This window comes from Nelusetta ayraudi, unplaced genomic scaffold (assembly GCF_046127955.1).
Source record: "Nelusetta ayraudi isolate G7.1 ecotype Tasmania unplaced genomic scaffold, CSIRO-AGI_Nayr_v1 ptg000088l, whole genome shotgun sequence".
Lineage (NCBI taxonomy): Eukaryota > Metazoa > Chordata > Actinopteri > Tetraodontiformes > Monacanthidae > Nelusetta > Nelusetta ayraudi.
This window is the reverse complement of record NW_027466138.1, coordinates 1,052,211-1,065,650: the sequence shown is the minus strand read 5'-3', so window position 1 is coordinate 1,065,650 and position 13,440 is coordinate 1,052,211. Positions and strand designations below refer to the sequence as shown.

General features: G+C 46.1%; 1 protein-coding gene across 4 annotated transcripts in view; it reads left to right on the top strand.

Moving 5' to 3' along the window:
- Positions 1-13,440, top strand: part of flna (filamin A, alpha (actin binding protein 280)) — a 42,341-nt gene that overhangs the window by 15,935 nt on the left and 12,966 nt on the right. For all 4 annotated transcript variants that reach the window (XM_076045932.1, XM_076045930.1, XM_076045931.1 and 1 more), the window contains exons 3-26: positions 1,272-1,523; positions 2,299-2,396; positions 3,219-3,366; positions 3,463-3,581; positions 3,695-3,772; positions 4,465-4,627; positions 4,734-4,934; positions 6,952-7,089; positions 7,204-7,330; positions 7,417-7,553; positions 7,869-8,065; positions 8,166-8,279; positions 8,393-8,536; positions 8,633-8,756; positions 9,014-9,174; positions 9,264-9,354; positions 9,725-9,894; positions 10,082-10,199; positions 10,487-10,599; positions 10,704-10,853; positions 11,564-11,882; positions 12,025-12,198; positions 12,534-12,696; positions 12,773-12,933. In XM_076045932.1, coding sequence (XP_075902047.1) covers positions 1,272-1,523; positions 2,299-2,396; positions 3,219-3,366; positions 3,463-3,581; positions 3,695-3,772; positions 4,465-4,627; positions 4,734-4,934; positions 6,952-7,089; positions 7,204-7,330; positions 7,417-7,553; positions 7,869-8,065; positions 8,166-8,279; positions 8,393-8,536; positions 8,633-8,756; positions 9,014-9,174; positions 9,264-9,354; positions 9,725-9,894; positions 10,082-10,199; positions 10,487-10,599; positions 10,704-10,853; positions 11,564-11,882; positions 12,025-12,198; positions 12,534-12,696; positions 12,773-12,933 — 3,660 coding nt within the window. The remainder of the gene's footprint in view (positions 1-1,271; positions 1,524-2,298; positions 2,397-3,218; positions 3,367-3,462; positions 3,582-3,694; positions 3,773-4,464; positions 4,628-4,733; positions 4,935-6,951; positions 7,090-7,203; positions 7,331-7,416; positions 7,554-7,868; positions 8,066-8,165; positions 8,280-8,392; positions 8,537-8,632; positions 8,757-9,013; positions 9,175-9,263; positions 9,355-9,724; positions 9,895-10,081; positions 10,200-10,486; positions 10,600-10,703; positions 10,854-11,563; positions 11,883-12,024; positions 12,199-12,533; positions 12,697-12,772; positions 12,934-13,440) is intronic.

Genomic DNA, 13,440 nt, shown 5'->3' with positions numbered 1-13,440 from the left:
AGCTGCATCTTGTGCAACAACTCTGTGTGTGTGTGTGTGTGTGTGTGTGTGTGTGTGTGTGTGTGTGTGTGTGTGTGTGTGTGTGTGTGTGTGTGTGTGTGTGTGTGTGTGTGTGTGTGTGTGTGTGTGTTGCTTTCACATGCCTGGGCGAGGTACTGGTTGCATCACTTTCTCCTCTTTCTGCAGTGAAATATGCTGCTGTGTTTAAACAAAGACAAATGCCATTCACTGCTGCTAGTGACGCTATGAGCTGCTGGGCCTCTTCTGCAGTGCGACTGCTGTGTAACTGGACTGGAGTTTAAATGGACCAATCAAAGCCTTTTGCAGAACATCGCCATTCCAGGGAGAAATGAGGGCGGGGACTTTGTCGTAGAGCATTTTCACCCAGAATCTATGTCTTCCTGAATCATATCAATACGATTCATCTGGAAATGTACACAATCCTTTTCATGATGGTTCAGTTTTTTCTTTTCCAAGCCCCTCCCTCTCTCAAGATGCAGCTATCTTCTGCAGTGGAAACCTACTGAGGTCCTTAAAGCTAATTCATCAGCAAGGGACTCTTTATCATCCTGTGGCAGTCGGGGTATTTACACAAACACTGTCTGAACTGGAAACATTGTTCCCAAAGGATAAAGTAGCCTCACTGCTGCAAACTGTACTGCTAACGGTCAGTCAAGTAATGCAGTATCGAGTGGGCTGTGCATACACAGCTTGAACACATCTCTTCCAGACTTTCTCAGCAACTTTAAGCCATTAAGACCAGTCAGTCAGTCTTAATGAATCCACTTGTACAACAAGACATACATGAGGTCAGAGTGTTCCTGCTCTAATATTTTCCAACTTTACTCGTTCAAAGAGCTTCTTTGAAGAAAGTTACCAGAGTGTGTGATAGTGTGTGAGCACTATCAGACACACAAACGCTGTGTTGGTCCTTTGCTGCCATCATTAACGTTAGATAAGGTTTGCTTCAGTATCCAGTGCTGCTATCAAGTCTGCCTGCTGTGTTACAATGAAACATTAAGCAACATATAGAACCAATAAAAACAACACAAAGATAGAAATTTGATCAAGTTTGGAAATTAAAGTCAGATTTTTAATCTATATGAATTTATTATAAAAAATGTGTTGCCGCTTCCAAAACACAAGCCATGATTTGAAGCTATTCATTTCAGATTGTGGAGGTTTGTTTTGTTTTTAAAGGAGCGAAGGTGATTTATTGTTCCTGTTTGAAGCCATCAGCAGAGAGATCACTCCAAGCCTTTCTCCCCCAGACTCTAAAGCCATTGTTGATGGCAACCTGAAGCTGATCCTGGGTATGATATGGACCTTGATCCTGCACTACTCCATCTCCATGCCCATGTGGGACGAGGACGAGGAGGCGGACGATGGCAAGCAGAAGACGCCCAAGCAGCGGCTGCTGGGTTGGATCCAGAACAAGCTGCCCGAACTGCCCATCACCAACTTCCACAGGGACTGGCAGACCGGCCGCGCCCTGGGCGCCCTGGTGGACAGCTGCGCACCAGGTACTGCAACATGTTGTTGATTCAGACTTTTTGGACGTCTCTCTCAGAGAGGGTTTTGTTTGTATGAGTAGTCGGCATGTGTTTGGCCTACAGCAAGAGTTCTGGAATAAACAGCAGAACCCCTGGTGGTTAACGCTTGAACTGCTCGGTGCGGGAGAAGCTCAGTCACCTGACCTGGATAAAATAATGACCTCACATTTATACAGAAACATTTGCACAACTTTCTTCCATTGTGAGGTGCATGGTTCTTCAACCAACTGTGTATTTTCTTTGTGAAAGTCATCATTGATGAAATGTACGAGCGTGTAATTCTGGCCTGAGTCGAAGTAAGTAAATACTGAAGCCCAGCGGTGATGAAGAGCCGAAGCAAGGGGAGTGTTGACTGTTTGCATGATGGGATGGTTGGGTGAGGAGGGAAAGGCTGAGAGGAGAGGAGGGAAAGAAGTGAAGATAAAGGAGGAGTGTTTACATTCTTTGAATGTTTGAAATATCTGTGGACCATCAGTGACCTTAAGACACAGAGATAAGAATTCAACAAGAGCTTTTATTCAGCCAAAGTTTTAAGATGAATTAATTTCCAGGTATAACAACCCTGAGGTTTAAAAGTATTTCACAACTCGCAATGAATCAGCATTAGCTTGAGAGTATTTAACATGTTGGAAAACTAAATCTGGCTTGACGCAATGGAAAAGGGGGAAATGTTTGATTTTGAACTGTGTTTTGAATGTGGAGTTGTTTTGCTAAAGTCAGTCTGGTGTGTTTTGCTGTGTGCCAGGGCTGTGTCCCGACTGGGACCAGTGGGACCAGACCAAACCAGTGGACAATGCCCGTGAAGCCATGCAGCAAGCCGACGACTGGCTGGGCATTCCACAGGTAAGGCAGCGTCTTTAGCTCGGCTTGTTCCAGTTCCTGATTCACTAAAGCAGTGCGCTGCTTCTTAGTGTTGTTTCTACACGATGGTTGACTTTTACATCCTGTCCTCTGCGTTGCCATTTTTTTAAATTTAACTACACAGCAGCGTAGTTCAAATAGCTCTACTTCAAGCGGTAACAACAGCTATAGTAATATTACGTCAATTTTTATTTAATATTTTATCTTTTAAACACTTTTAAACACAAAAGTAACCAGCGTGTTCTTCCAGTGTAAGAGGTACAGTACAGAGATTTGTATACTAATGTACATAAAATATCTACTTCAGAGCAGCAACAAAGTATTTGTACTTTGTTTCTTTCTACCTCAGCTTGATTGGCACAGCTTGGCACAGCTTGGCACAGCATTGCGTGCCAGCAGGTGCCTCTGTGGTTGGCTCTGTCTGTCTGTGATGTTGTTCTCGTCTCTTTCTCTTCCTCTTCTGCCTCTGTGGGCACAAAGGAAAAAAAAAAAATCAGTCTGTAGATTTTAACCAAATGGGTAAATGCACGCTGGTGTGCGTGCAGGTCTGCCAGCAGGTACTTTGATCAAGAGGTCGCCATGTGGTTTTCAACATCAAATCACTGCGCGACTCATTTCGAGTTTGCAACAACAGGCCTCTTCAGGCCCCCGAGCCCTTTGATTCTAACTGGCTCATAGTAGTTTGTATGTATACATGTATTTGTATATGTACATATGTTTGTATGGAACAACTCTTCATGCAAACTGAAGTAGGCTGAAGCCGAGTCTTCTTTTTGCTGATTCTCGCTTTATTTGTCGCGTCAGGTGATCACACCTGAGGAGATCGTCGACCCCAACGTGGACGAGCACTCGGTCATGACGTACCTGTCCCAGTTCCCCAAGGCCAAACTGAAGCCTGGTGCCCCTCTGCGACCCAAACTCAACCCCAAGAAGGCCCGGGCCTACGGGCCAGGTAGGCAACAGCCTCTCTCACCTCATTAGAAGCTTCTGTTCGGTCCCACATCAACATCACTGACCCGTCGGTTCATCTCAACCCGTCTCCGCCAAGGTGTGGAGCCCGTCGGGAACGTTGTCATGAAGAAGGCCACCTTCACCGTGGAGACCATCAGCGCTGGGATGGGAGAGGTGCTGGTCTATGTGGAGGACCCTGCAGGACACAGAGAAGAGGTGATGTGCTGTTTAGTTTTTTTCCAACGTTCACATTATTAACTTTCATTATTAATTAATATACGTTTTCTTTTCTTGTGTACGATTTAACATTAAAAACTCAAATCTTTCAGGCTAAAGTGACGGCCAACAACGACAAGAACCGTACATACTCGGTGTACTACATCCCTAAAGTCACAGGCATGCACAAGGTAAGTACACTCATGACATCACAGTGATGCAATGAGTCATATGAGAACACATCACTGACACGGCACTGCAAGTCTGCATTGCAAAGTCTCAAAAATGTAATGATGCCACTGTCCTACCTCAGTGAAATGTTCCACTTTATGAGCAAATACGTAAGATGCATAACAGTAGATTATTGTATTACAGCCTTGCAACAATGATTTGCTTTAGACCTCTAGAAAAACATTGCTGCTTTATTCAAAGAACATTAAATGGAAAAATGAACTCATACAGTATTTATTGTATGCATTTGGTCACAGCATCAGGGGGTCAAAACACACGTGTTGTTGTCTGCTCTGCAAAATGGCTTGATGGATGGGTGATGGATAAAGAGATGGACGGATGATAGAGATAGATTGATTTATGGATGGATGATAGCGAGATGGATGGATGGATGGATGGATGGATGGATGGATGATGGATGATAGAGCGATGGATGGATGGATGGATGGATGGATGTACTTTATTGATCCAAACTGGGAACCCACTCCCCGCTCTGTTGTCGCCTTATTGCAGCAAACGCCGACGATAAAAACGACTTGAAATGTTTCTCATTTGCTTTGTGGACCTCAGCTCAACTCAACTCAAAGCTGCTGCTGGGCTGCTCTTGTGGATCCCACACTCACTTTCCACAATCTCCCCTTCTGCCTTGTAGGTCACAGTGCTGTTTGCAGGCCAACACATCTCAAAGAGCCCCTTCGAGGTGGAGATTGGCATGGCGCAGGGAGACTCCAGCAAGGCCACGGCCCAGGGACCAGGCCTCGAACCCGCGGGCAACATCGCCAACAAGGCCACCTACTTTGACGTGTACACAGCAGGTAGCAGCAAACTACAACCACTCGATTTGCTCCGCCCATCTGCCAATCATAAAAAGCCAGGACGCGGGAACTGTTCTGATATTCCTGCCGAACGACTGGTCCTCAGGCGCTGGTGTGGGCGAGGTGGAGGTGGTCATCATGGATCCTGCGGGCAAGAAGAACACAGTGACCTGTGACATTGAGGACAAGGGCAACAGCAGCTACCGCTGCACCTACAAACCCACCCTGGAGGGCCAGCACACCATCTACGTCACCTTTGCTGGTGGCCCGATCAGCAGGAGCCCCTTCACCGTCAACGTGGGAGAGGGTGAGAGTTCCATTCCTGGGCACCACGCCCGCTGCTCCAGCTGCTAAACTGCTGTTTCTCGTCCTTTCTGCTGCATCCCTTCTTCTCCTGTTCTGTTGGTACAAACAAGGAACATTTCCACACACTCATGGCTCACACCAGCAAACCATTTAGAGCAGCGTTTCTCAACAGCGGAGTTTTTTTTTTCTACATCTATATATTTATAGAGAAAATGTTGGGCATTTATTTTGCAGGACACACAATTCAATTTGTTAATTTCAGTAATTTATTGACTAGCCACTATAGAAAGTGGGCTACAGTTCTTCTACTTCTTGATAAGGATTCAGCAGTGTGTTCCCTCAGTCTCCATCACTGGAGAAGCAGTGATTGAGAACACAAAGTTCTCCCTGCTGTGGTGTGGGAGGAGGGCGAAGCACCCAGAAGGAGCCCACGCAGAGACACTGTGAGAGAACATGCAAACTCCAGCAAGGCCTGGCTGCACGTCGAACCCGTGACCCTGGCGCTGTACACGGCAGCCGCGACGCTCTCCAATATAAAAATACATGCAACACTTATCAGTGCTCACATTCTGTACGGAACAGGAATGGAATGCGTCCTCTTCCCAACTGTGACTGCGCCGAGAGGTCGTCTGAACACGACTGAGGACACGGCTTTCATATTTTCAAAGCTGGTTTTTGCGGATATGTTCATAAACTTAGAATTGAGCCTTTCATCGCCGCACATCTGTGGGAACCTGCTGTTAAACTGCCGCTGCTCCTCTTTCCTTCAGTCGAGCAGATAAAAGCGGCGACGCACCACACATGATACAACACGTCTGGCTCTCTGCTGTACAGTGTTGGCCCAGTGAGCGCAGCCTCGGTGTGTTTCCCTCCCAGCTTTTTGAAATGTTTATGATGCATAACTGCCAATAACTCTCAGTTCAGCTGTGTGGCCACAGCCCCCGGTGTCCCACTGATGTGTCTTGGAAAGGAAGGAAAGTTTGAGAACTTCTTGATGTGCTGTGCTTCCTCTTGCTTTTCTTTGTTGAAACCGTGTCCTGTGCTCTGCTGTCCTCTCTCTGCACTAGATTCCAAGTCCTCTTTCTCCTCTCGTCCCTTCCTCACTATGACAAAGACCTGATGGTATCTTTCTACTCTTTGGAACAGCCTCTTCCGTCCACTGTCATTTCCTGTTTCCAAGGACCTCTCTTGGGTACCCACTGTGTGTGTGTGTGTGTGTGTGTGTGTGTGTGTGTGTGTGTGTGTGTGTGTGTGTGTGTGTGTGTGTGTGTGTGTGTGTGTGTGTGTGTGTGTGTGTGGCAGGCATGTGAATCTGATTTGTATTTATTTATTCATTCACTTATTAAACACACTATCATTAAAATCTAGTTGGTGTCTAGGAACGGACCCCTCGTCTCCACCCAGTCATTGTTGCGTCACTTCAAAACAATGACGCAATCCACAAAACATGGCTTGGCCATTGTTCTGTAAAGTGTAGGTTTTGGCGCATGCATCCATGTTTCCTAATATCATACTAAGTCATCAAAGCTCAGGCTGTAATGCGTTTCCCTTGCTGTGAGTTAACACCACAGTGCGACTCCACTCCTGGGACTTTGTCTTTTGCTGAGTTATTTATTTATTTTTATTGTGTTTATTCAGAAAAATAAGGCATTCTTTATTAAGGACACAAGGGTCTGGTTTTAAATCTTCTTATTTAAAATGAATAAATAGACACTCAACATGCTCAGTTTACATATTTGTTAATTCATTCATCACTAACATAATGCACTGGGTCCAGTGCATCACCAGCTTCAAATGCATCTTTGCCCTTGACTTTTTATTTCAAATCTTCAGGTTGATAGAACCCAGAGGAATGTCGGGGGTGGAGGAATTTTCCAATAACCTTCCATTCTGTCTGTTTCACGTCATTCACTCCACACCCCCTCCTGTCTAAACTGATGGTGCTGCTGACCTTGTGTGTGGCTGAGCTGCTGGAGCTCCCTTCCCCTTACGCTCGCACTGTGTGTGCCTCTCCGCAGCCTGCAACCCCAGCCTGTGCAGAGCCAAGGGCCGTGGCCTGCAACCCAAAGGCCTGAGAGTGAAGGAGACCGCAGACTTCAAGGTTTACACCAAAGGAGCCGGAACTGGAGAGCTCAAAGTCTCCATCAAGGGACCCAGTGAGTCACAGCGCGCACATGGAGCTTTATCAATAAAGCCTGGTACAACACTGCCTTTTTAATATGAAATGTGTTTGTTTGTTAATACTACAATGTGAATGGCTGTCTTCTCAGAGGGTCTCGACGAACCGTGCAAAAGGAAAGATCTGGGAGATGGAGTGTATGAATTTGAGTATTACCCCACCACAACAGGAACATACAGCATCACCATCACCTGGGGCGGACAGCACATCCCCCGCAGGTACACACACACACGCACACAGGGACAACTCAGCTGCTCTGCTTGAATTTGTCCACCTGCTTGATGACTCTCTGCTTATTTTTCAGCCCAATTGAAGTCAAAGTTGGTCCTGAAGCTGGTCAGCAGAAGGTCCGGGCCTGGGGTCCAGGCCTGGAGGGCGGTGTTGTGGGAAAGTCTGCTGACTTTGTGGTGGAGGCTGTTGGCGACAATGTTGGAACACTGGGTAAGTCAGCCAAAGTGACGACTGTCTCTGAAATAGAGGCGGTCTCACTGAGGGATCATTTGACCCTCTGGAAATTTGGTGCGCAGGTCAAGACTGGTTAAAACGTTGATAAAATGAAGAAAATGAAAGACAGTGTTTTCTATAATGCCACCAACAAGCGCTAAAAATGTCCCTTTGGCCAGCAGGAGTCCTAGAGTGATGAAACAAAGCTCATATTGATGCAGCCTTGGTCCCAAAAAACTTGCTTGCAGCTTTAATTGCGTCTCTTTATTTGCGTTATAATACTCTGCATATTTTGTTCATTTCCTCCCCCAGGTTTTTCTGTGGAAGGTCCATCTCAGGCCAAGATTGAGTGCGACGATAAGGGCGACGGCTCCTGTGATGTCTGCTACTGGCCCACTGAGCCCGGGGAGTACGCCGTGCACGTGCTTTGCAAGAACGAAGACATCCAGCACTCCCCGTTCATGGTGGAGATCGTCCCCCCACCCCCCAAAGACTTTTACCCAGACAAGGTGGGCACCCAGGAGGCACCGTGCCTCCTACACAGTGTGGTGGCTGCAGTAACAAAAGTGCAGTGTTTCAAACTTTGTGTTTGCTTTGTGTAAACGTCAGGTGAAGGCGCACGGCCCGGGCCTTCAGAGCAGCGGTCTGGCCGTTGGAAAGCCCACCGAGTTCACAGTTGATGCCAAGCAAGGAGGAAAAGCTCCCTTGAAGATTCTTGCTCAGGTTGGTGTGAGTGGCCCCTAAACACACTGACTGCTTTTTGAGGGTCGGTCGGCAGGGTTTCTTACAGTGCAAGTCAACTCATTGTCTGGCTGACCTTTCCATCACATCTTCAGGATGGCGAAGGCACTCCTGTGGACGTACAGGTGAAGGACAATGGAAATGGTACCTACTGTTGTTCGTACACTCCACGTAAGCCTGTCAAGCACACTGCAATGATCTCCTGGGGAGGCGTCAACATCCCTGACAGCCCATTCAGGGTGAGAGGACAAAATCCACCCTCGTCTCTCAACCTTTCTTACACAGACGCCCTGTGTGAGCTGCTGGTTTATTGGTTTGTTTTTCATTATCCTCAGATGAATATTGGAGCGGGCTGTCATCCCAACAAGGTCAAGGTCTCCGGACCTGGAGTGGCCAAGACTGGCCTCAAGGCCTTCGAGCCAACGTACTTCACTGTTGACTGCGCAGAGGCTGGTCAAGGTACAAAGTGATCATTGGAGACCTTCTAGAGGACCGTAGTCATGGAAGATCCTGTTGTCATTTAATTTATATCTGTTGTAATCATATTTTTATGACTAAAATGATCCATGTTAAATAATCACGATAATTTTTTTCAGTGTCACTGAATTGCGTTGTCTCGATTTTGTTTGGTGCTTTTGCTTTTGTTGAGTCTTGCTCGTAGGTTGTCGAGCATGAGCTGAAGAAAGATAACACTGCGGTGTCTCTCCCGCCTTCAGGTGACATCAGCATAGGAATCAAGTGCGCCCCTGGTGTGGTGGGACCGGCCGAGGCTGATATTGACTTTGACATCATCAGAAACGACAACGACACCTTCACAGTCAAGTACACTCCTCCTGGAGCAGGCAGCTACACCATCATGGTCCTGTTTGCTGACCAGGTAATCTTTGTTTGACGCAGCAGAGTGAGTGGGAGCTTCCTCACGACTCTTCATGATGAAGTGACTCTCTTGGATTTTGTGTTGTTCAGGCTATACCAATGACACCAATCAGGATCAAGGTGGATCCTTCTCATGATGCCAGCAAAGTCAAGGCAGAAGGACCAGGACTCAGTCGCACTGGTAAGACCGGATCGCTTGGAAAAACAAGTTTCAGGTTTTATTATTTCTATAAATAAATAAATAAAAAAAAATCTAATTTCATCTTTATTGGTTTGGCAAATTCCCCTTCTTTTTGGAAGCATTGTTGTTGTTTTTCTGGTGAAAGAAAAAAAGTTTAATGTAGCAACATGGCAATAACATAATGGCTGTTGATGCTAAACCATTGAGAAAAACTTCATTCTTGAATATTTACATATATATATATGAGAGAGAGAGAGAGAGAGAGAGATGTAAATGCATTAAAAACAGAATGATCAGTTTTCTCCAAACAAGCAAGCAAGTATAAATCTCAAGGAGTTGAATTCAATTCAATCCCCCCCCCACCCCCCAGGTGTTGAACTGAACAAGCCCACTCACTTCACTGTCAACACCAAAGGAGCAGGAAAGGCCAACTTGGACTGCAACTTCAGTGGTCCAACCAAAGCTGAAGCTGTCAAAGACTTTGAAATCATCAACAACCACGACAATACGCACACAGTCAAATACACACCTGTGCAGCAGGTGAGATGGAACATTGTGATATGCATGTCTTGGAACTCAACCACTTACATCAGAACTTCATTTGGGAGATTCTGAGATTCATTTTATACATTCAAATGATACTCATGGATTACATAGAATAAAGAGAAATTGTACTCGCGCAATAAGCTCAAGCTCAACCAAACGTGATCCTGTTCCGTGTCTCCAGGGTCCTCTTGGACTTGCTGTGACCTACGGTGGAGATCACATCCCCAAGAGCCCCTTCAATGTTGCTGTGGCACCAACAGTGGACCTGAGCAAGATCAGCGTGACAGGCCTGGGAGATAGTACGCACCTCTATTGCTGCATTCAACATCTTTTACAGCTTGACAAATGTTTCCAATCATTATGGATGTTGTAAATATGTTGTAACATCAGGGCACCACACACCAGTGCTGTATGGCAGTCAGGCCTTCAATTGATTACGTTACATTGCTTCCTCCTTTCTTTTAATAAATATATTGCCTGACTTTACTCATGATTGTTAACCCTGGCTGCAGTTTGACACAATGTCTCCCAAGATTCATAAAAGCAATGAGCTTTTATTAACCTTCACCTTCTACTGCTATTGCAGAGATGACTGTGGGCAAAGACATGGATGTGACCATCAAGTCAAAGGGTGCTGGTGGCCAGGGCAAGGTTGCTGCCAATGTGATTGCACCCTCAGGAAAGCCGGTGGCCAGCAAGGTAGAGACCATGACTGAAGATTTATTGAATTAAAAAACAAAGTCTGTCAGAATGAATGAAGTGAATGACTGTGAAACATTGCATCATTGCCTGTGTGCGTTCAGGTGGAGCCCGGGCTCAGTCCAGAGACCAGCCAATTGAAGTTCATTCCCCGGGAGGTGGGGCCATACCAGGTGGAAATGACATACGATGGAGTGCCAATCCCTGGCTCGCCCTACACTCCCACAGCTTACCCTGCGTCCGACCCCTCCAAGGTCACTGCACTGCACTGCACTGCACCACTGCTTTTACACCTTTTCACAGCCATTTGTTACCTTGACGATATCCCATGGCACCAACAACCAAAAATATAAAATTACCTTGACCTTGGCCTAAAAACAGGCTCGCATTCCTTTTAAAGCACAGCCACACAATGGAATGTTATTATGTTTTTAAACCAATTAAGTGAAATTGGATCATTTTTCACAGCACATTTGACATTAGCTGCGTTTCCATGACCCAAAGAACTGTGCAACACCTAAATATGGCAATAAAGAAACTGGTGATGGAAAAAACTACAGTTGGAAAACTCTCAAATATGGCTGAACGGTTTTGATGCCCTCATCAAAACCACGTATCCGTATTGAGGAATATCGCTGAAGTCTCATGGAAACACTTTTTTTTGGCATTTGCACGTCAGCGGACGTGACGTCTCGTGACCAGTTCATGACCGGTGAAAGTAAGGGAATATTTTTTACAAGTCACCAACGAGAAAAATCTCACAACTACTCTGGACAGCAAACAACATGAAAATGCAGATTTATCGCAAAAATGTTTTTGTACCTCCATCCTCCTCATGGTGGCGTCTGCTACCGTCAGCTACCATCTAACGGTCTCACAGTGGTTGAACTGGCAAACGGAGAAGTCATTAGCAGTATAATATTCTTATTAAAAGGCCTTTTTTTCCCGTGTTGCCCCCCCTCAGGTTCGCTGCTCTGGTCCTGGTCTGGAGCGAGCCAAGGTCGGGGAGAAGGGAGAGTTCATTGTGGACTGCACCAACGCTGGCCCTGCGGACCTGACCATCGAGATCATCTCAGACAGCGGCACGGAGGCTGAAGTTCACATCCAGGACAACGGTGATGGGACCTACACCATCACCTACATCCCTCTGTATCCCGGCTCCTACACCCTCACCATCCGCTACGGTGGCCAGGATGTGCCCAACTTCCCAGCCAGGCTCAATGTGGAACCTGCCATTGATGCCAGTGGAGTTCATGTGTTTGGACCAGGAGTAGAGGGCAAAGGTAAAAAAAAAAAACAACAATAATTACCTAAATATATAAATTCGTAGCTCATGAAGCTGATCAAAATATCAACAAAAGCAGATTCTCCGAATTACATATCACGACCTCTCCTCCAACCGTCGCCTCTGTCTGGTGTTTGCAGGTGTTTTCCGCGAGGCCACCACCGACTTCACCGTGGACGCTCGTGCTCTCACACAGAGCGGAGGCAACCACATCAAAACGCTGATCAGCAACCCGTCTGGCAGCTGCACTGACGCCCTGATCACCGACCTGGGGGACGGAACCTACAGCGTGGAGTACACTCCCTATGAGGAGGGTGAGTGGCAGAGGCTGCACTCTTCGTTCTTTATTCAGATCCCCTTTGCTGCAGCAGCTGTGGTCGCTAATCTCAGCTAATATTGTAATATACAAATATTGGCAAATAAAAACTTAAAAATGTTATATTAGACAAGGTAATCTTAAAATTTCTTTAGTGACCATTCGTGACAATTAAAATTTTACTTTGAGGCTTCCAGGTTTTTTTTAAAATTTTGATTCTTCTGATGTTGATTGGTAAGGAATTCCACTGACTGACGGGTTATTTTTGATCTTCTGATTGATGTTTTATATTCTATACAATAGAGAAGGTAACACTGCTGTCCAATGCTTCAGGCCCTCACAGTGTGGAGGTTTGCTACGACGGCTCTCCGGTGCCCAAAAGTCCCTTCCGAGTTGCCGTCACCGAAGGCTGCGATCCCACCCGTGTGCGTGTGCACGGCCCCGGTCTGAAGGGCGGTATCACCAACAAGCCCAACAAATTCACAATTGAAACCCGGTGAGAGAATAATCTCCCCGCTCACAAAGCCATCCAGCTTACATACTGTTGCTAACACCCATTATTGCCAACGCAGAGGGGCGGGAACTGGTGGTCTCGGTCTGGCCATGGAGGGTCCGTCAGAGGCCAAAATGTCCTGCACTGACAACAAGGACGGCAGCTGCAGTGTGGAATACATTCCATACGAACCTGGCACGTACAACCTCAATATCACCTACGGAGGACAACCCATTAAAGGTGAGGTTGGAACAGCAAACGGCATCGCAAAACTTCTGCTGCCATCGTCCCAGTGTTTGAAGCTGTTGCTTTGGAGAATCACTGATGCATTTGAATATATTTGGAGATATGTTTGGAGATTTGGAGATTTTGAAGAAGAAACGGCAACATCCAGTTGTCACATTTTAGATTGCAGCGTCTTTCACTCTACCTCCCTCTTCTGAGTTTGCCAGTGAACTACAGTGGCCTGCGCACCCAAACCTGAATACTTGGTCCACCTTCTTCTTCGTTGGTTTATTTGAAGATGCCAGCGTTCACCCTAGTTACAGGAGCAAGACCCTTGCTATGTGTATATTCTTGTATAGAGTTTTATGAAAACTGTTCTATGGGCAGGAAAACCAAAAGTCTTTTATTCTACTGCTATTATAGTATATTTAATCATCTATTTATGTTTATTTTATAAATAGTAAGCTTTTATCAATATCAAAATCATGAATGAAGCATTTTACACACTGGACCTTTAAACGT